Here is a 24,218-nt window from a genome sequence, read left to right on the forward strand (position 1 = left end):
ATTGAATATTTATTCTGTCCATTTCATTTTACAATAATCTTACCACTTATTTTTGTACCATGTATTTCAATTGCCTGTTTAGTGAAAATAAAGAAACCTATAATTTTTGGCTTGTTTTTCGTTTAAATTTTATCACTGAATTAAAGACCCCACCATAAAATGTGTAGCCAACAGCCACATCCCACGCCCCTAAGTAAAGAATATTTTGGTTACTATTTCAACCCGAAGGAAACAATCTTTGACTTCTATCACCGTAAAATGCCAGAGCTGGCAAAAGATTTTCGTTCCCCCACAATAAAAACAAACCCTAGGATCTTTAACCAAATTAACAAATTTTTCACATGTGCAAAATTCAACTGAAATAAATATTTCTCATTTACTGCTCCCACCCAGCATTCATGTTTTCAGCTAATTTTAAGGGACATATTTTCTAAAATTAGGGCAAATAGTAAATTTCCTGCTTCCTACTTCAATGCTTTAACTCATCTCCAACCTAAGGTATACAATTGCGGAGGATAAAACAGCTGACATCTGACTCCAAACATGGAAGAAACAATATAAGCATACGTGTTAGTCTGCCAATTAAGGAAAGGTGTTTTCCACCTCTACCACAGAAGAATCAAATGTTGATCAATGAAGCCATTTCAAATGGTTCTAGAGAAGGATCAGAGATAATAGGCTAAGTAGCATACATTCTAAAACTTATTTTCATACAGTTTAATCTCCCTGAACCACTAAGCTTGGTTAAATCCCTGTGCAGCACACAAGCCTCCCTAGGTCATTTACTGGGTATATTATCTGGAAAGCATATTGGATGCTGCTCTAAGATAGGTCTACAATGCCCTGGTTGCACACACAAATGGCTGTTTTGAGTATAATGCAAGGCTCTATTTCCCTTTAGCCATAAGAATTAAAACAATACTTATCACCATACAGTTTGATATTACTTCCAATAAGTACAATATTTATTAAACATATCTTCAGTTGTTTTGTTACATAGTGTGCAACAAATTACAATATTCTGCAGCCACAAATTATATGCAGAGTATGAAGAAACTATTAATCAGATAGTGTAATCTTTCCGTTTGTAACTCTACAAGGAAGAACTAGCAAATCAGATCTTACATATAACATCTCACTAAACTTTATGCATGGAAAGTGACAGACACTGGTTGTGCTGTTTGATACAAAATGGCTGAACTTCATCTTCAGAAGACTAAACCTGACATCTAAACATGCCAATATAAACATCAAAACAAAATATATTCTAACCAACCACGGGAAACAATCTGATATCAGGAAAGCAACAAGGATTACACACATTATTTTATAAACCAGCACACAAAGGTTTAAAACAGTTCTGAAAATGAAGTTAGCTGTCTTGAGTCAAGGGAATAAAAAAAAAGTCAGTATTGACCATTTACAATCTCTGACCTTTGTGGAGACGGTAAGAATCTGTTGTAGTGCAGCTACATACAGTACAATTCAGGCAATTTTGTTTTTTTCACTTGGGTTCAGATTGCAAATTCATTGCTGTGAGAAAAGGACGGAGGCAAATTTTAGCAGCAACCTCCACCTGACTGCTTGACCGGAGTGCTCTGAATTTTAACATTGGACTTCTCGGCACCACCAGCTGTTGCTCCAGGACCCATTCGCTTTTTAATCTCAGCTGCCATCGTCATGAAAGACTGTTCTACATTCGTTGCATTCTTAGCACTGGTTTCCAAAAATGGAATTCCAAGGGAATCAGCAAATTCCTAAGAGAATATGTAAGGCAAAATTAATTGAAAAATCTTTTTCACCATCTGAAATAAGGAATGATGAATGACTAAGTTTACTGAACTCAGATAAGACAATGCACGAATTAATCACTGTCAAAGTTTCTAGTGCATGTATTTTAGAAGTTAAGGTGGGACTTCCCTGGCAGTCCAGTGGTGAAGACTCCATGCTTCCAATATATGGGGGCATGGGTTCAATCCTTTGTTGGGAAACTAACAATAAAAGCTAAGGTGGTTGCAGCCACTGTGTGACTCCATACCCATATATAATTCAAATTCAGCACCTTCCAAGTCAGTCTGAAAGTCAAACTTTAAACATACCTTTGCTGTGGTGTAGTCTACTACTTTCTTTGTGGTCAGATCACATTTGTTCCCTACCAACAACTTGTTGACATTTTCACTGGCATAACGATCTATTTCCTGCAGCCACTGTTTAACATTATTGAAGGACTCCTAAAAAGACAATTTAAAGAGTGATAATATAGTTCTGAACGTAACTATTCTAATGAAGCAAGTGATAAACAGAAGTGTCTCCCCTAAGAAGAGCTAGTGAGACGATAATAGCTATTAAAAAAGAACTCTTAATGCTGGGAAAGATGTGAACTGACATTTCAATACATACTTATATGAATAAGAATACAGAATTTGAAAGCTTGAGGATGACAATGCTTTATTTGAGAAGGAAATACAGCTCAAACTATAGCTCAGGCAAATCCCATTGTTTTGGAATATGCTAATTTATATGCACAACAAAACGTAGTTTTTGAAATGTGTCAAAATTCTGGCTTATGAATGAGGTAGCCTAACTGTTAACTACTAGAGATGTCCAATGTTATAAATGGGTCCAGTGTAAAGATACTTGTTTTCCACAGTCATATTTAAGGGAGGAAAATTCCCACTTTAAATATTACAAGGAAATGACTTGAGATTTATTAACTAGCAATGATTGCTTCATGTTTTATCAAACAGTACTCCTAATGGTGCTGAATCTAAAGTTTATAATTCTAGTTATCTCCTAATTAGCTCTGATTTCATATTTGACTGGAGATTGAACATTTACTACAAGAATTACACACTGTAATTTTCAAAGTTCATCTTTCAATCCTTGGCAGGCAAAAGGACCCTGAAATTTTCTAACTTTCTGATCAAAAAAACAATTACTGCCTTTGAACCATTCTTCACTATTCTTCACATCCCCCTACCTTCTTTCAACAAGCTTATCTTTAGATTTTCACTGTCTTCTTAGAATGTTCCTCAAAGCTCATCCCTATTTCTGAATCACACACTCCACAGGCAGAGACCCTTAATCTTACTCCTGGCAAGTCCAACAGGTCTAATTACCAGGCAAATTTCTGTTAACACCTATCACCAAGGACACAATAGGAGCCAAACAATCCCAGTTCCCTACAAACCCTTGACAAAATGATTTAACTGATAATAAATATAATTTGGGTCCCTTGAAAGCAAATGTAAATCCAATTACTAAATTTTCTGTTTACTAAAGGAAAATAGGAAATTTTGGTTGACCAGTTTATTCAAATGATGTAGGGGAGAAAATATAACACTGTACCTGTTCTTAAAAGATAACTGGTTTGACATGTGTCTTTGTATCATTCACTTCATTCCGGGTGGATAAAGTCTGCTACATAAATAATGCTCATTGCTTGTGTGCAAAGTAACCAGAGTGACATTTAATCAGACACTAACTCGCTGCACTGTCAGTGTAGCGCAGTCTTCTCCGGAGCTTACCTGATCTGTCACGTCATACACAACTATGATGCCATGGGCTCCTCTGTAGTAACTGGAGGTGATTGTTCGAAATCTTTCTTGGCCTGCTGTGTCCCACTATCAGAAAACAATCAAGAAATCCAAGCAATTCCATTAAAACAAGAGTTGGGGAAAAGGCAGCAAGGAGGGAGAACAGTTTAGTTTACATAGTTGTGGATTACCAGGATTTGCTATGGGAACATTAGCTCTCTGTGCTCACACTACTAAATCACAAAGAAACTGCCAAATATCTGAAGATTCAAAAAAGAAGGCAGTGTCTAATTTAGCTTGCAGTTAATGCTACCAATATTGTAATTATAAGCTGATCAGCAACTACGTCATACTTTTCATATATTCATATGAAGGCATATATTCAATAGCCTTTAGCACTGTGCCAAGCTTACACTATGAATGCAAAGATGAGCTGACTTGATACTGGCAAACCTGTTCTAGTGCCCCTGTTAACACATTACAACTCTCATCAAACATAAGACAAAGTCTCTTGCTAGCACATTTTATCATCATGGCAAACACTGAAAGGACCGAATTCAGATAACTACCAGTCAAGACAGCACTTTAGCCATCTAAGGAACAATTATTTTAATCCTAGGGAAAACAATGTAAGGAAGATGATTCCAAATACTTTTATAAGATTCATTTTAAGAGCAATTTACCACACTTCAACCATTTAGGTTCCAACACTGCAAACAAATACACTGCCACATTAAAGTTTGCAGTTAAAACTATTGAAAAATATCAGGTAAACTCCTTTTAAAAACCATGATTTTAACAAGGGCAATGAGAATTTTGTTTCAATTGCTCATAAATAATGACCTTTCCTTTTTTTTTTTTAGAAGAATGTTGTTTTAGAAAAGCTACCTACCCCACTAACGGGCTTCCCAGCTGGCACTAGTGACAAAGAGATGTAAGAGACGCAGGTTAGATCCCTCAGTCCTGTCCCCTGGAGGAGGAAGTGTCAACCCACGCCAGTATTCTTGCCTGAGAATCCCATGGACGAAGAAGCCTGGCAGGCTCTAGTCCGTAGGGTCACACAGAGTCAGACAAGATGGAAGCACCTTAGCACACCCCACACTAAAAGTAATAGTTGATTGATGGGGAAATAACCGAACGGTTACTTAATAGTTAACAATTAAAAAAAACAAAAAATAGACTTGTAGCCTAATACAAGTGGAGATTATGATGAAACAGCCTTTCATGGGAAGTAAAAGTTCTGGAATATATATGTGAACTTGACATTGCTCCCCACTAGTGTCCTAAATGGCAAAAAAAAAAAAAAAAAGAAAAAAATTCAGGAGCACTGAGTGAAATCACTTCCTTTTCTAAGACCCAGCCAACAGAGCTGTTAAAAATAAGCTGCAATTTTGGGGAAATTTAAATACAGACTGAGTATTAGATAACATTAAGGCATTAGTATCACTGCCATATTTAAAACGGATAACCAGTAAGGACCTACTGTATAGCACATGGAACTCTGCTCAGTGTTATGTGGCAGCCTGAATGGGAGGGGAGTCTGGCAGAGAATGGGTACATATGTATGTATGGCTGACTCCTTTTGCTGTCCACTTGAAACTACCACAACACTGTTAATTGGCTATACTCCAAAAAGTTAAAAAAAAATTTTTTAAGGCATTAGTGTCAGTTTTGTTAGAAGTGGTAATGGTGGTTACATAGTAAAATAGATGCATAATTAGTATTTTTGTAGTGAAATATCATGTCAATAACCACTTTAACATACTCCAAGGGGGAAAAATAATAATGAAGTAATAAAGTAATATGTTAACAATTGTTCCTCTAAAACAAGCAAAAGCTACTTTTTTCATCCAAAGTACTAGCCTATTAGAGTCAGAAAACCATCACTAAGGAGCCTCAAGTCTTTCCGGATACCCTTGGAGAACCAGGATCTCTGGAGTAAAGTCAATTTGACGTCAAAACATTAAATTTAGTTCCTGGTTATGACAGTTTCTTCATCCATAAATTCCAGATATCACTACTTTATAAAACTGCTAAGTTTAAATGAAAGAATATTTATAAAATGCCTAGCACAATAATGGCAACCCACTCCAGTACTCTTGCCTGGAAAATCCCATGGACAGAGGAGCCTGGTAGGACGGAGGAGCCTGGTAGGCTGCAGTCCAGGGGGTCGCTAGGAGCCGGACATGACTGAGTGACTTCACTTTCACTTTTCACTTTCATGCATTGCAGAAGGAAATGGCAACCCACTCCAGTGTTCTTGCCTGGAGAATCCCAGGGACAGGGGAGCCTGGTGGGCTGCCGTCTCTGGGGTGGCACAGAGTCGGACACGACTGAGGCGACTTAGCAGCAGCAGCAGCACAATACCTCATTATAGTAGCTACTCAATAAAATGTTAGTTCCCTTCTCTTCACCACCACTAACCCCTTTCACAAGGATAGGACAAGAACAGGAAGAAACTATTTCTGAATACACGTTAAAAAATTGTAGCTAAGCAACGGCATCCAAAGAGTGGTATTTCTGCTATCTTCTTGCCACTCTGAAAACTCTCCTGACTCTACGTCCTGACAGCACCTTCCCTCTGTAACTGACCACCTTGATGTACATAATCCTCATGACTCCTCATAATCACGAGGTAAACTGATTTTCCCTGCTGTGTCTCTCCCACTGTCTCTCTCCTATGCGGCTGTTTCATCCCTCCCTGCAACCTTGAATGTATCTGAATGCCTGTGTAATGTGAGCATTTCCATAAAGCTCTGTGAATGAATCAAGTCACAGAAAGAGGCCTTTCATGGGACTAGACTCCATACATGCCCTGCAGTGCTGAATGTTTTGTAATCACCAACTGTGATAAAGACCCTGATGGCACACTTGAGCAGGAAAAGCAGAAAAAATAATTAAAATATAGATAAGCCCAATCATTTTTTTTTAAAGACCTGGAAAACATGAATGGGTAATTAAAGCCAGGCAAGGTGAAATGTAGCAGGGTTAAAAGTAAAATCTTGCATTTAGATTTTTAACGCCCTAGTCACAAAATATAAGACTTAAACAAAAAACAAAGCAAAACCGTAAGACCCCAACTAGTAGGTAAAATAGTTATTGAGATAGCAAATGTAGTAAACTCAGGCTTTCTTTCTGTCCTTGTATGGGCCAATGATGAGAAAATGGCAAGAGTCCCTAAAGTCTGAGAGGAAAAAAAAGAAATTCAGAGACCAAATCAATAGAGAATTTACCCCATGTAGTCCACACTGGCTAGATACTATCTTGTATTTGATTTCAGGAATCATATTTTAGTACGTGGCACTTATACAGGAGTAACGTAACCCAAATTGTAAACGGCTCTGAAAACATGCTTCCAGAAAGGAATGACAGGTTGTGATAAGACCAATCTAAATGGTGGGCTGCCAACAGAAGTTAATTTTGATTAGGCAACTGCAGATGTAGGACTTCCCCGGTGGCTCAGATGGTAAAGCGTCTGCCTACAATGCAGGAGACCTGGGTTCGATCCCTAGGTTGGAAAGATCTCCTGGAGAAGGAAATGGCAACCCACTCCAGTATTCTTGCCTGGAAAATCCCATGGACGGAGGAACCTGGTAGGCTACAGTCCATGGGGTCGCAAAGAGTCGGACACAACTGAGTGGCATTTACTTTACTAGGCAACTGCAAAGGGTTTTTACACAGATTAACATACATACATACACAGAACTATAGATTTGGTTCTCACAACTACCTATTAGTAAGTCAACTATCATCACACTCATTTTAGAGGTAAGAAACTGAGTCTCAGGGAAAAGGCTGAAGTTAAGTTAAACCCATGACTCTCCAACTAATAAACAGCAGAATGAACACAACCAACCCAAGTTTTCTGACTCCAAATTCAGAACTCCTTCCAGTTCAGAGTGTTATCAATTCCATAAAAAAGAGCAGTCACTTGTTTTCTATGTTACCTCATACTAAGAGCCAATTCTAAAAGATAACCAAGATTCTTTTTTTTTTTAAAAGACCAAAGGTATGTCCCTCCTGGTAGTCCCCAGACCTATATTAAGTTTCTACTACAACTGCCTATTTTTAACTCAGGGTTGGGGTTTTAAGGATGGGTACGGGAGTGAGGATGGCACAGGAACACAATATACTGAAAACAGAGAGCTATGGGTCACATGGTTCTGCCAGTAATGGTAGGCAAGTCATTAAATCTCTCAGCATCCATTTTCTGAGCCGTAAAATATGTAAGAAAAGCTAAATTCCCTTCCAATAAAATTCTACATTTCTACAGAGTTGGAACATACTATCTAATAAATACTCAACGAAAACAAATATGAAGAACCTCTCCTAGGTTTTTCCTGGATCCAGAGTATTCAGCACAATAAAAGATATGAAAACTGCTCAATATACTTCTTCTATAAGACGAAGTAAACAAACATCAACTTAGACCCCTTAGACCTCACTGATAAAAGCGCAAGAAAAAGAACTGGGACCAGGTTTGACTTAAAACATGTATTTCTCAACTCTATGAACAGAAAACTCAATGAAGGAGGTAATCTTAAATCACTTTCAATCTAAACAATTCTTACTCTACCATTCTGTCACAGATGAATGATTCCTTAGATACTTTCATTTTAACATATTACAAATAACAAAGACATTCTAAATTTACCAAAATAATTTCCAAAAAATTTCTAGTCCAAAAATTACTTACTATTTGAAGTTTGATTGTTTTCCCATCTAACTCTATAGTTCTTATTTTGAAATCCACACCAATTGTGCTGATGTAGCTTTCTGTATATGTATCATCCTAAAGGGAAAAAAGTTAACAATTAAAATGAATGTTCAATAGAGTAAGTAAGAAATATGTTAACTTTTATCTAGAAAGCTGATAAAATTTGTAAGACATAACAGTCTGAGAACAGCCACTCCATCCTGTTCCTGCACTCAGTTCACATTCTGAAGACAAAGTGCTACTTAAAAATGGCTTTTTTCCAATAGCTATTCTTTAGTTTTCCAATCATATCTTGGCAAATTCTTTGTATGTATCATACAGAGAAGGTTTTATATTTTGAATGATTACGAATTATTTTTCTAATTTGCTAATCAGCAGAATTCTTGTTCCTCCACCCCCACTGGTTATTCAGTTTATTCAACACAAACCTATGATCATGTCCCTCTCCTGAAATTCTTTCATAAGTCAATTTTATTTCCTAGATATCACTTTTAAAATTGACATATAATTCATTTACATAAAATTCACCCCTTCAAAATATATAATTCAGTGGTTTTTAGTATATTCAGAAAGCTGTGCAACCATCACAACTATTTTAATTCCAAAACGTTTTCTTCACTCCAAAAGAAAACCCTATACCCAGCAGCAGTCAGATTTCTTCCTCTCCCCCTAGACTCTGGAAAATACTAATCTACTTTATGTTTGCACAGATTTGTCTGTTTTGGTCACCTCACATGAATGGAATCATACAATGTGACCTTCTGTGTTTGGCTTCTTTCACTCAGCATAAACTTTTCAAGGTTCAGCCTTTTTTGTTTTATACACACACACACACACACACACACACACACACACACACACACACACACAATTTATCTATTTTATTTTTGGCTGTGCTGGGTCTGGTTTTTCTCTGGTTGTGGTGAGTGGAGGCTATCCTCTAGTTGAAGTGCATGAGGGTATTCCCTTCGCAGAGGCTTCTCTTGTTGCGGAACACAGGCTCAGTACTTGTGGCGCATGGGCTTAGTTGCTCCGCAGCATGTGGGATCTTCCTGGACCAGGGATCGAACCTGTCTCTCCTGCACTGGCAGATTCTTTACCACTGAGCCACCAGGGAAGCCCCAGCCATGTTGCAGCATGAATCAGTACCTCATTCCTTTTCATGGCTGAAAAATAGCACACTGTATGGATATCCTACATTTTGTTTATCAGTTCATGGACATTTGGGTGGTTTCTATATTTTAGCTATTTTATCAATAGTGCTGCTATGGACATTTGTGTAGAAGTTTTTGTGTGAACAATGTTTAACCCAAGGCTTAACTTTTAAAATTACACCTGTTTTTTCCCTAAGTACCTATTACAATTATTTTACTCATAATGAAAACAAAATTCAGTTTTTTTAAGTGAAAATATATGTAAATGGAGAGATCACACTTTCACCATGTAACCCCACTGTACAATCATCAGGCATAAAGCACCGCCCAGGAAGTATTCTGCTAACAAAAATGGATTTAGGCTCGATCAAGCCTAAATCTATTAAGAGTAGCACTGTTAAAAAGAACTTCCTTTGATGACAGAAAGGTTCTATAGACTGTGATTGTCAATACAGTAGCCAGTAGCTCCATGTGGCTAGTGAGAACAAGGAACTGAATTTTTTATTCCATTCAATTTTATTTAAATTTAAATAATCACAAGGGCCTAGTAACTGCCATAATGATATATAAAGCACTGCTCTGGGGCTTACTTCCAATTACAGAAACAGGAAATCAGGAGCAACAAGTTTAAAGACACCACAGAGAAGCAAATTGACAAACCTAAAATGCTGGACAATTTATAGGACAACTGCCCCAGTTTCTGCAAAAAGAAAGTGACATGAAAAATACATAAATAAAAAAGGAGGAGGTGGGAAGTGGGAAGTTGGAAAAACTCTAAAAGACTAAGCAGCGAAACAACGAAATTAAAGTATGAACCATGGGTTTTTTAAAAAATTGAAGTCTGGTTGCTTTACAATGTTGTTAATTTCTGCTATAGAGCAAAGTGATTCAGTTATACATATATATACTTTTTTCATATTCTTTTCCATTATGGTTTATCACAGGAAACTCAACAGTTCCCTGTGCTATACAGTAGGACCTTATTTTTCCATTCTATATATAAAAGTTTGCATTTGCTAACCCCAAACTCCCACTCCCATCCCTCTCCATCCTCCCCTCCCCACCACTGGCAACCACAAGTCTGTTCCCTACGTCAGTAAGTCTGTGTGAACCATGTTTTGAATTGTGATTCAAACTAACACCACACTTCTTAAGATAACCAAGAACATTTATTTTGTAAGTCAACAGATGTTTTTTATATGATAGTGTATGAGTGTCACTCAGTCGTGTCTGACTCTGCAATGCCAAGGACTGTAGCCTGCCAGACTCCTCTGTCCACGGGATTCTCCAGGCAAGAATACTGGAGTGGGTTGCCATTTCCTTGTTCAGGGGATCTTCCCCAACCTAGGGATCGAACTCAGATCCCCTGCACTGCAGGCAGATTCTTTACCATGTGAGATCAGGGAAACCCTATATTAAATACAGTATGCAAGGGGAAATGACACATTTGGGATTTTTATTTGTAGCACTCCAACAAAAGGAGAAAAAGGACTACATGAAACAAGTGTGGGCAAGTCTTGATAATGCTGAATCAGATGTGTACATGACACTGAGACAAAGATGGCTAAAGACAACTGTAAAGTGTGATCAGAGTTGCAAGTGGTGAAAGACAGCTATGTTGACTTATCCTCCACATATATTCACATTTTGGTATAAACAGAATCACTGGGTAAAAGGATATTTTTGAAGCATTGAATGCAATTTGACAAAATACTCATCATTATTAGATATTCATTTTTTAAATTTAAATTGTCAAGTAAGTATCACGTACTATAGAAAATGGATAGAGAGCAGCATTCAGCACTAGAACATAACAGGTGCTTTGTTAGAAAAACTTATAAATGCTGTTATTAACAGAATTATTATATACCCCTAAATAACCCTTACCTGCATGCCTCTGAGCCACTGAACTTGCCATTTCAACTGTCCAAATTTTCAGTATCTCTTTCTCCCCACTCCCAAGCTCTATCCCCCTAGCTCCCTAGCCCGTGGGCAAGTTGCCAATTTTTATCCATTTTTCAAATTTGAGTTCAGGCAACAGTGATTGTCCAAACATTCCCCAATTCCTTGGCCAGTAGTTAGAGATTCTTCCCTCTGTGCTCTCAAAGCTTATTATACATTTCTTAATCATACTTTTTACAGCTTGAATCTATTTTAGGGATCTGGGAATCAGTATTTTAAAAATGCTTCCTGGCTGATTCTGTGTAGGTAATACTGAAAACCTGTGACTTAGGTCTGTAGGAACCTGGAAAGGATTTTCTTTGAAGCGCAAATACCTCAGGCTACAGCCATTTTCCTCAAGAAATGCTAGCTTCTTTCCACCTACCCAGATCACTGATTTAATACTAGGAATTAATTTTTTAATACTTGTCACTTTAATAAATACTAAGTATTATCTAATTTTGACAGTAAAGAATCAGCCTGTAATGCAGGAGACCTGGGCTCGATCCGTGGTCAGATTCTCTGGAGAAGGGAATGGCAAGCCGCTCCAGTATTCTGGACTGGAGAATTCCATGGACAGAGGAGCCTGGTGGGCTACAGTCCATGGGGTCACAGAGTTGGACACAGCTGAGCAGCTAAACAAAAAAAAATTTTTAAGCCCTTTAATTACAAATAAAACTGAACATTTTTTCATATTTACTGGCAATTTGTATTTCTCCTTTTGTAAACTGCCGACTCATGCATTCATTCTTATTTCCATTCGGACAAATACCCTTTCCTCATTAGTGTACAAATGTGCTTTATATACTGAGCCTATCACCTCTTCCTCCAAATACTTTTTGCTAGGACCTTTTGTTTTCTAACATTATGTGTCAACATTAATTTTAATGAAATCAAATTTAACAGTCCTTTCTTTCCTGATTTTTTTCCTGTTAGAAAATACTTTCACATATGATTAAAGAGCCACCTAGGTTTTATTCTGGTACTTACATGGTCTTATTTTCAAGTTATTATATATAATGAATATACATGAGACTTACTAATATCTCATCAGAAAAGTAATATTAAGTATTGAGATGCTGTTAAGCTTGCAGTGGTGGATTTTAAATTTTTTTAAATTCTAATTTTCCCTTGAAAAGCTTGAAGTTATTATAGGCAACAAATGGTATCAGGTATTTTCCTTGAAGTGACAAGGCTGTTCATCTGATAGAACATATACCCAATACTCAGTTCTAGATAAATGTAGCCTGTCAGTTGTTCTTTCAAGTTAAAAAAAAAAAGTTCAATGAAAAAAGCAGCTAGTTTAGTTCATAATGGAAACAACTATACAAACGCTTTTCTCTCCCTTAAGACAACCAACACATTCCAGTCTTCAGTAAAACTGTTTTATGTGTACTCATTTTTTCACACAGAATATTTAAAAACACTCAACAAGGATCAAAATCTTTAAAAATTAATAAGTGTCCATCAACAGATGAATGGATAAAGGAGATGTATACATACATATATACATACCATGGAATACTAGTCAGGCATAAAAAATAAAAATTCGACATTTGCAACAACATGGATGGACTTGAGAGGGTATTATGATACCTAAGTCAGAGTGAGAAAGACAAATACTGTATGGTATCACTTACATGTCGATTCTAAAAACACACACACACAAGCTAGTAACTATAACAAAAAAAGAAACAGACTCACAGATTTGAGAACAAATTAGTGGTTTTTGGCAGGGAGAGGGGAAGGAGGAGAAGCAAAATAGGGGTAAGGGATTAAGAGGTACAAACTACTATGTATAATACAGAAAGTTACAAGGGCATGTTGTACAACACAGGGAATATAGCCAACATCCTATAATAATAAGTGGAATATAATCTTTAAAAATTGTGAATCACTATATTGTACATCTAACAGCTATATAACACAGAACATCAACTACACCTCAATTTTTAAAAGTATGAAAAAAATTAATCATTTTTCCTGTTTCATCAAAGACACACTTAAGTGATAATGGTGTTTTTTCCCCTCCCCTATGAGCAAATAGAGGTAAACACCATGACTATGAGCATAATCTGGGGCTTAGCATTACTTCAGTTCAGTTCAGTCGCTCAGTCGTGTCCAACTCTTTGCCATCAACATAGGACTAATAAGGCACTTGCAGTTTTACCTACCACTGCTTTTGCACCATCAGGGCAAAGATCAACAGAGTGAAAAAAGGCAAATGTCTTTTGTCTTAGTACAATTACTAGGTAATTATTTATTCAGTAAATACTAATGATTTCATGTTATTAGGAAGTAGTTTTTGATCTCATGGACTCCAGGAGGGTCTTGATAATCCCCACTGGTTCACATCTTAAGAAGCAATGATCAAGATAGTGAGAAGGAAAACATGTTAAATTTGAAGGCAGTTCATAAACACTATGAACAAGTCCGTGCATTTTATTTACTAAGTTGAAAGTTATTATTCAGTTATTTATCAGTCTAAATTTAAATGACAACGACGCCACTGTCAAAAAAATAGTCTACCAGGCCCTGCTTTTTCTTTTTATTCTACTAAAGTTTTACTTGAAGATTTGTCTTCCATCAAGTCATTTTCAACACAAACCTACCATTTTTTCCCTTACTCATTATTTATGTTGGAATGAAACATTGTTTGACCTCCAAGGAGAGTATCAGACACTTTGACTTTATATCCACAGTTTTCCTGAATTTCTTTTAGGAACAACAGTATTTCCTCTATTTAAAGAGTCTAGATATCACTGGGAATGTGTATTTGGAGGCTTCACATATAAAATTCTGGAAGAATATCCTGAATAAAACAGTTTTATCTTTTGTCTACCCAGAAAATATACACAGCATTAATTCCTTTAAAATCATTTTTGATTTCAACTTACTGCAAACCTAAGAAGAAGGCAAGACTTTCCAACCCCAGAGTCGCCAATCAGAAGTAACTTGAATAAATAATCACTGCAAAGAGAAAAAGAAAATCACATTAATAAAAAGCATATTGTATTATAAGTTCTACAACAACAAAAATATAGCCAAGACTAATAGCTCACTGAGGAAGACTACAGCTTGTGAAAAGCCCATGGATGCCCTAATAGAAGCCCAAACTCCAAGAAACAGCAGTTTGGGGCCCTTCTGATGAATCACTGAACATGACAGAATTAGGTATAAATTAGATAGACAATGCCACCCTTATCTCTAACATCACTGAACTTCCACGACCAAGCAACGAATGAAAGGAAACATAAGTGATATGCATTCTTGGAAGAGTCCAACAGAATTTCACTAGAAAAATCCTACTCTTCTGCAATATTAGAATATAGGGAGTTAAAGTTTCATTTGTTTTTGCCAGTGAAACAAACAAATCTCTCCTTCAACTTCAAATCTCAAATCCTTATTTCATAGCAATCCTCCAACAAAGGGGTTTTATGAATGATCCTTCCCTAGCATCCACCTGGAATTCTCCTCTTTTATTTTAAACTAGAGATACAATAAAAACAAGGAGGCTGTTTGTATAAATGCACAACTTTGCCGACATTCTAAGCTTGTATTAAAGCATACTTCAGAAAACACCAGAAAAAAAAAAAAACAAACGAAACACTGAAAGCTAGGCTATGTTTATGCACATTTACCATCACTGAAACTATCTCAAAAATTATCTCCAGAGAGCCTTTCATAAATCTCAAGACAACAGTCATCCCATGGTCAAAGGAACCACTCATAGATTCTATTCTTCCCAACTCTGACCAGTTCTGTAAGTTCTCTTAAAGCAATTTCAAAATGACAAAAAATCCAGAATTTACAGATTTTTTTCAGAAGACATACAGGATTCTTAAATTTCTTCCCTCTGACTTAGTTTTTATAAAATGCTATCCACTTAAAATGAAACCCAAATATCACTTGCAAATGAAATGTAGATTACAAGTGTATTTACATGTAAGCAATATGTTTGGGCATGATTATCTCTGGGATTATTAATCAACTGTTTACCGAGATTTGTAACACCAGGGGGGCTTTCCTAGTAAAGAATCTGCCTGCAATGCAGGAGACCTCAGTTCAATCCCTGGGTTTAGATCCCCTGGAGATGGGACTAGCAACCCACTCCAGTCTTCTTGCCTGGAGAATTCCACTGACAGAGGGACCTGGTAGGCTATAGTCCGTGGGATCGAAACAGTGGGACATGACTGAGAGACTAACACTTCCACTTTCACCGAGGTTTATACAGTGATAAGTATTAAAACTTTTAGATTTCTGGGACTTCTCGGGTGATCCAGTATTTAAGAATCCACCTTGCAATGGGGGGACATGGGTTCGATTCCTGGTTGGGGAACTCAGATCCCACATGCTGCAGAGCAACGAAGCCAGAGTGCCGCAACTACCAAAGTGCACATACCATAACTAGAGACTGTGAGCCACAAGGAACGGTCCCGCAGGCCGCCACCTAAGACCCAATGCAGCCAACTAAATTTAAAAAATATTTAAAAACAAACAAAAAACACATAGCTTTCTAGTTTACCAAGTTACTGTAGTACACTTATTGTCCCTAATTATACCAAAAAAGGAAAAAAATTTTTTTAAATCCTGCCCTAGTAAATGGCAAAATAAAGGTCACAGAAGGTAATAAGCTTTTAAAATAAGTGATTAAGAAGGGCTGATTGAAGCACAGGATGAACTTAATAACACCCTTTCCCATTTGAGAGCCTAAAGAATAAAAGGGGATGATAGCAGGGATAGGTATTATAAAAATTTACCCTTAATAAATTATTAATACCTAATACCAAACAACTTCTATTAGTCAGTACATTTGCTGACTGGCTTCAGTACTATTGATACCTTTCTCTTTAATTAGACCAAATTAATTCTTAAGAATGATGAACACTGAACATTAGCAATGAGTATCTTACAAGTTTACATTTCAGTTAGCAAGAAAAATCACAGCACCAACACAACTACAGTTACTTTGTTTTTAACAGAAATTATGACACAGCAAATGCCCTGAATTAACCAACTTTCCTGAGCACAGTGCCAGGTATCCAGTAAACACTCAGTAAACATGCCCTGAATCAGTGGTACTGGTAAAGGACAGCAATGGGCTACAGATGTCACCTGTGATGTCACTAATTACCATAAAGATCAATTTTTCTCTTCCAGAATAACCATAAGGCTGGAGAAAAACATAAATGCTTCCTAACTATGTTACAAGTTACATTATGGTTCCAAAGAAATTAGTAGTCAATTTTTTAAAACTACCTTTTTCAATGATCACATTCTTTTTAAATTTCACAAACAGCATTATTTTGAATCATTTATGTGTTTCTGATAATTTAAAGCCCAGAGCCATTATAAATAATATAAAGAATTGAGCACTGTGCTCCGCAATGAGTCTTGCTAAAGAAGCCTATTTTTTTCTCTCCCAAACCATAAGTTTCACTAACGTGACAAGACACATGGAAAAGAATGGCAAACAAAATCAACCAACAAATTTCTTGCCTTATCCAATTTACACACCAAGAGACTATGATCAACAGCACGTTATCTGCATTGGAACGTTTTAAATTACCTACTCCTGTAGTAGCTTATTTCTAAACTATTAATATACACGAAGTATGATAACTCAGACTTGAGATCACTTAAAGATATTTCTATAACTATAATTTACAAAACAGAACAAGTAATAATGTTGATAGGAAATATGCGAATCTAAAGTTAAAGCTCAAGATCAGTTCTGGTACAGAGCCAAGGATAATTTAGCAAAATGTATCTTTCTTTTATTCTCAAGAATTTGAATAAGTTTTCAGTCTGCAATACCATTTTGACTTATGTGAAAAACCGAATTCTATCAGTTGAGAAAATTTTGTACAAGTAAAGAAATCTTTACAGATTACAGTACAACTATAATCGACACTCTCCTAAACTAGATTGTTTCAGTGAATTCTATCCACTGTTTTCAATCAAAACTTCCTCTAGTCTTCTTCATGTCTAATTTACAATGACAATGATACTTTATACCTTCTCCTCATAGTAGTCTGGAGTCTGTTTTTCCTCACTCTGATGTTTAACGTATCTGTCTGTGTGATGGTAAACTGACTTACTCATCCAAAATATAATATTGTGCCTTTAACAAAGCACTGTATCAAGAGTTCAGAGAACATTTTAATTTTGTGTTTTTAATCAGGTCTCTCTCATTGTGAGTTAACAGCTAAGGAATAGTCATTCTTGAGTAACATTTTGGGCAAAATGCCAGAGAAAAAAATCTACAGGAACATGGCATGTTAAAAGGACAGATAGCAAACCTCAAAGGCCAAGGCAACAATTTGAGCCACAGCGTAAACAATCATGTCCTGGATTATAACCCCAAAAATAAAACAAATATCCATGAGTCCATAAGGGTACAAGTATTAACTAAAGAGGAGAGAAGGGACAACTCTTCCTTACATGAGGATTCCAAATAATACATGTAGAAGGAACAAGTGGAAAATCACTAATAGATTCACTGCTGCAGACAAGATCCACTGCTGAACGCTAAAATTAGTGGGTGAAACTTCAAGGAGAGTTAAGGTATCTGCATGACCTCAAAACACGCCCCCCAACCTCAAATGTTTATTACTGCAGTGGTTTTAACACAGGCCCACAAATCCGCTGCATACTCCTCCCTCCAGGAGATGGGGTCTCTTTAGCTCCCTTCCCCTGAGGGTGCATTGGTTCTTAATGACTGGGGGTGGGGGGAGGGGTGTGTGGGTGTGTGTGTGTCATGTCTGACTCTTTGCGACCCCACGGACTATGTGTGTTTGTGTGTGTGTGTGATGTCCGACTCTTTGCGACCCCACGGACTATGTGTGTCTGTGTGTGTGTCTCTGTATGTGTGTCTGTGTGTGATGTCTGACTCTGCGACCCCACGGACTATGTGTGTCTGTGTGTGTGTGCGTGTGTGTGTGTGTGTCTGTGTGTGATGTCCGACTCTTTGCGACCCCACGGACTATAGCCCACCAGGCTTCTCTGTCCATGGAATTCGCCAGGCAAGAATACTGGAGTGGGTTGCCAGTCCCCTTCCCAAGCCTCAGGAATAGAGCCCTGGTCTTCTGCATGGCAAGCAGATTCTTTACCGTTTGAGCTACAGGGAAGTCTCACCTCTATGGCACCTCTTCCCAAATCTATAACCCCATCTAATCAAAAGAAAACATCAGACAAATGCAAATTGAGGGAAATTTACAAAATACCTAAGCTCTTCAAAACTGCCAAGATAATGAAAATCTACACTGAGAAACTCAGATGAAGGAGGCTAATATGATATAATAATTAAATACAACATGGTCTCTTGGATTAGGTTCTGGAACAGAAAACGACATTACTGCAAAAACTGGAAAAACTGAACTAAAAGTCTATAGTTTAGTTCAGTTTACCCATGTTAATTTCTTAATTCTGATAAATGTACCATGGTATATAAGATGCTAACATTAGGGGAAGTTGGACAAAGGGCATACAGGAATTCTCTGTACTACTTGTACAATTCTTCTGTGAATCTAAATTTACTTCAAAATAAAAAGATTTTAGAAAAACAAACTATGAGAACATTAATGAAATAGGTATAATCTCATTGAAAAAAGCTAGCTCCTGATATTTTTTAAATGTGAGAGATATATTTTGTGTTTTCTTGAGTTAAATCAACAATCATAAATCATGGTAGAATCTGTAAAATAAAAACTTTGCTTCTGAGGCACAAGTATTTTTTCAGAAAATTACTGCAAAGTGGAGATAATTCAGTGAGAAAGTAAGACAGTTAAGACTGACAAAGATTAAGACTGCATGGAAGGGGGGCAGATTCAGCCTTTTAACAATTGGATGGTGGGATGCCAAAGGCAACAGCAAGTGAAAAATTATTTTTGTTATCAGCTTCTCCTTTGGTCAACTCATGGTCTATTTTTTCAATACTGCAGACCCTTTATTTCCATTATTTATGATCTGAGCATAATCTTAATACCCGTGCCATTTTTGCATGTAAGCATTAATACTTTCCGTACCTTAAAAAAAAAAATCACTCTTGTGAAAGCATGAAAACAGTATTTTTAAAAAGTTACTTAAAACCCATTTCTATTAAAAATTCTATTTAGATAAAATGTTTTCCTTTTTATGAGGTTACCAAACTGCATACATAAAAGAGGAAGTAGGAGATGAATCTGCTTGTTGCTCAATCTAAAATACTACTCAGAATTCCATTATATCAAGAGACTATTACATGATATACTATTACGTAAAAAGATTATAGAACATCTTTGTCCAGTATAACCCATTATTGTTAAAAAACAGTTTGTACACACATAAAAGATTTGGGGAAAGAAGCGGACACTTCTAAACTGTATGATTGTACTTGTCTTCTCTTTCTATTTTTTAAAATGTCTGCAATCACACTGTTACTACTTTTCTAACCAGAAAAAAAAAAATGCTATTTGAGAAGAGGAAAAAATTTTAATCAATGGCTTATTCAGTGACTAAACAACCTAATGAGTTCTTTCAGCATACCTGCCCTAACACAAATGACACCTAAGTAGGCAGAGTAGGTCAAGGCTGGAAGCAGGTAGCATTGGTACACTCCCAATATAAGCAACAAAGATATGAATCAACTTTTTGGATTAAATAAAAATAAACATTTTTAATCTTCTTTTATGAAATAAAATTTGGATTATCACATACAGTTCACCTGTCAATGAAAATGTTACGAAAGAAAGTTGACTGACATTAACACAACTTTCAACATACACTTTGGAAATACACCAAGGAAGACACGACAAAAGTAAACAGTGGAGAATTATATAATTGTTTTTATCCAAACAGTACACCCCAAAACACAAATTTCAAAATGTCAGCTCTAAGTATACCTTAGAAAAGACCAGCTATTTTACAAAGTTAAACGGAACCTATAATTTCTTCTCTTTCACCTAGAACAAGTTCACTTGCATGACACGAAACATGTAGTTTTATCTTTTTATAAAATCATACTTGAAAACAGCCTAAAACTAAGCTCATATAACAAATTTAAAACAAAAGTCATGATTATGAGATTATGATATAGTGGGCCCAACAAATTTTAATTCGTCTTTAAACTACACACTAGCCTATTAGCGTTTGGAGTTTAAAACGACTAAGAAAACTTTGGAGCTGCAATAATTGTGCATGACATCAACTCTTCTTTACTCACTTTAACTATGCTCCACAGAACACAATTCAAAATTGATCATTAGGCTAGAGAAGAGGTAAGAACTTTTTCATATGCTTCAATTGTATTGTTTGAATTTTATAGAGCACATATTACTTTTCTGATTAAATTAATAAAAACTAAACAAACCTTCAGTAATAGCCAAAAGCAACCTGTTAGTCGAAATAAACAATTAAGATCTGAGAGGGCAACAGTCTTTCCTTCATATTTAAAAAAATTGCCAAGCAATTAAAAAAAACTCTCCCTACAACTGACCACTAAAACCACAATTAAATAAAACATATTTAGAAACAGATTAATTTTCGAGGTTCCATTTTAGGCTCTGTTTAAAGGTGTTCCAAAAACCCAAAGCTGGAATTCTGAAAGTGAGAGAAACTTTGGTTGATTGGAAGTAGTAAGCCATACAAGAGGACAAGAGAGTAAATGGTCTTAAAATGCATTTAACGGCAAATATTTGCTGAAAAGCACACCAAGTGTCCACTACCTCCTTACCTTTCAAAGCCTGCATGGGTTTTAGAGCTGGAAAGACCTGTATTTGAATTCAGGCTCCATCAAATACTAGCTACAAAATCTTAAGGCAAGGTACTCACCTATCACTATGTTGCTCTATTTCTTCCTCTGTAAAAAGATTCCATTAGCACACTACCACCCAATTAGAGGGCTTCGCAGGTGGCTCCGTGATAAAGAATCCACCTGCCAATGCAGGAGGCACTAAAGATGAGGGTTCGATCCCTGGGTTGGGAGGATCCCCTGGGGCAAGGAAATGGCAACCTACTCCAGTATTCTTGCCTGGAAAATCCCATGGACAGAGGAGCCTGGAGGGCTACAGTATATGGGGTCGCAAAGAGTCGGACCCCACTGAGCACACAGGCACACACCTGAACCACCTGATGAGGCTCTGGTCAAGACTACAAATACTGCCTCTAAAATATCTAGCACAGTGTCTGGTACATTACAGGAGCACAGTAAGTGGCAATTATCATTGTCCCTTCCTCCCTCTAATCCAGAATGTAACCTGATGAAAAAATTCAAGAGCTACAGACAAAAACGTTGAAGCTGTTTGTTTATCCGAAGTTTCTGTACAGATGACGTGTGACAAATTATCACAGTTTACCAGTTTAATTTATATTAAGTAAAAGTGCAAAAATTACCAGGTAACAGTTATAAGTACAATGATCACAACTAGCAACACATACAACCGTAAAATGGTCTGCAGCAAATAAGCCTGCCTCTCCAGTAAAAGAAAGCCATTTTGCTTTACCTGCTTTTCTCATAGAAAAGGCCTGCATGACTTTAAGGCACCAAGTAGTCAAGAATAGTCATCGAGGAAAAAAAAAGAGTCATGAGGGTAGAAAAACTGAAAATGGATACAATAATTAACTTCAAGTCCAGAGAAGCTCTAAAGATCAACCGAACACAAGATGTGAAGAAAGTCAAAGGCCTATTAACAACACATACCTCGCAAACCCTTTTTTTTTTTAATTGAAGGATAACTGGTTTACAGAATTTTGTTGTTTTCTGTCAAAACTCAACGTGAATCAGCCATAGAAAGGAGAGGATATATGTATACTTTCTTAACATTTTTAACAGACCTCTCCAATCAAGAATTTTAGACATAATTGGCCACAAAAATGCTAGTTGCCTAATTAACTGGCTTAATTTCAAATTCCTAGAAGTTAACCACACACAGTAAACTGGAACCAGCATACCTGGACTGTAAAATCACAGGCCCTTGAGTTAAAATTCCAATTCTACTGCATTTAACTCTTCTCTGCCTCCGACTCCTGTAAAATCAGGACCCTATTTCTTCATTGGATTAGGGGAAATAATGGACGTACGTAAAATTTCTGACTAGAGGCGGGAACTCAGGTTGTTTCCTATTGCTCTTAACTCAAGACTAGCACCAGGGCTTCTGGAGCGTCCTCCTCAGTGCTGTGTTCTTCTCCAGCTAAATCAACATAACTGAAACTTTCTGTCAACAATTGAAATCCTAGGCCCCTTCTCCAATTTTTTTGCACTATTATGCCATCCTAGTCTCTACAAAAAAAAAAAAAAATCATAAGCTTTAATTTGCACTAATACTGTTAAATTGATTATACTTGCTTAAGTCTGAGTCATCTTAACTAACTGGTAAGCATCTGGGAGCGAAGTCACTGTTGTATAATCAAAAATAAAAACCCCTCAACTCCTAGCATAGTGTAATGACAAAAGGCTGGCTGTTTTATCAAGCTTTTTCTCTAAGGAAATTAGATTTTTGCGTGTGTCTACCCACATGCGTGTGCATGTGTATGCTCACTGAAAGATTTTAAATATCTGTATTGAAAAATTTTTTCAAATAGACAGGTCAGTAATCCATGTGTGATGATTAAATGTTAGAAAAACTTTAACAAGCTCAAAAGGCATAAATAGACTGTATGAAGTAAGTGGTATTCTGAACTTAAACCTATGGTTTTCAACTCAAAATGCTGGCTTAGTTTTTTTTTTCGCCCATTTCTCACCAATTTCCCTTGATACATTTTACACTCTCAGATGATAATAAACTCAGAATATAAGTCCTACTTTATATATAAAACCTATCAGAATGAATCAAGCCATCTGTGAACTAGCACACAGAACCTGAACACATATAAAGTGTAACTTGCTGCTTAAATTAACTTAGAACATGTGTTTTAGTAGAGAGTAAGCTCAGCTCAAAACAGCATGGTAAATTTTGGAGTTCTGACTTCATTAGCTTTAGTAAGTGATGAACCCAATTGCTCTTTATGAGGACAAATGCCACCCACCGACCTATAAATTAAGCACTAAATAATTAATAATTTGACAAAGTTGCTTAAACTATCCTTTTATAAATTTAACTATTTTTATAAATCCCATATAATTCAATTAAGACTATATTACATATTACTCTGATCTAGGCATTTACTCTAATTACATCCATATGAATTTTATGGCAATAAAGATAATTGCAGAGATGACATTGTTGTTCATGTGAACACTAATGCTGTTTGAACTTAGTGTGTCTTTGTTTCAAGAATGTTGGAAACACTTCATCTATCAGTAACTTAATGAGAAACGAACAGGTAAACATTTTAATAAAAGGAGAAGAAAAGAAAAGCACAGACTAGGTCATCAAAATAAGCCATACCCAAACAAATCTCACATTTTGAAATTAGTTCAAGATCCCAGATTTAAAGCTAAAATCTGTCCCCCTTGGGTTTCTACATTTCAAAAGAATGGCAGTGAAAATTCTCTTTTCTGTTTTCAATCTTCTACATCAGGCATTTATAACTTGAGGTTCATGAATACGCTCAGGGAATGTGAACAGCTTGCAACTTTATGCAGAATGCTATGAGTATGTATATATATAGGCAACAGATCCATAGTGTTTATCAAATATTCCCAAGGGTACATGACCATAAATGGGTTAAGAATAACTGCCCTAAACGGGCAGAGCAGCAAGTACAAGTAGTAATTCCATTTAAGTACTATTGTTATTCAAAGAAAATACAGTCAGACACGTTAAATTCATCACTGTCCTGGAAAACTTCAATTATGTAATTCAGTCAATCTCATTTGTAAAGCTCACTAGTCTGAGGTACAGAGTGCATGAAATGCCCTATGTGAAGACCCTAGCCAAGTAGCTGGCACAG

At 36.5% G+C, this 24,218-nt stretch overlaps 1 protein-coding gene across 1 annotated transcript in view; it reads right to left on the reverse strand.

The window, feature by feature from the left end:
* Positions 1 to 22: 22 nt before the first annotated feature.
* Positions 23 to 24,218, reverse strand: part of RAB1A (RAB1A, member RAS oncogene family) — a 29,902-nt gene continuing 5,706 nt past the window's right edge. The window contains exons 2-6 of the mRNA XM_052647886.1: positions 14,246 to 14,318; positions 8,233 to 8,328; positions 3,528 to 3,623; positions 2,100 to 2,231; positions 23 to 1,757 (exon numbers count right to left, since the gene is read on the reverse strand). Of these exons, the coding sequence (XP_052503846.1) occupies positions 1,560 to 1,757; positions 2,100 to 2,231; positions 3,528 to 3,623; positions 8,233 to 8,328; positions 14,246 to 14,318 (595 nt within the window). The 3' untranslated portion in view covers positions 23 to 1,559. The remainder of the gene's footprint in view (positions 1,758 to 2,099; positions 2,232 to 3,527; positions 3,624 to 8,232; positions 8,329 to 14,245; positions 14,319 to 24,218) is intronic.

Source organism: Budorcas taxicolor, chromosome 11 (assembly GCF_023091745.1).
Source record: "Budorcas taxicolor isolate Tak-1 chromosome 11, Takin1.1, whole genome shotgun sequence".
NCBI classification, from domain to species: domain Eukaryota; kingdom Metazoa; phylum Chordata; class Mammalia; order Artiodactyla; family Bovidae; genus Budorcas; species Budorcas taxicolor.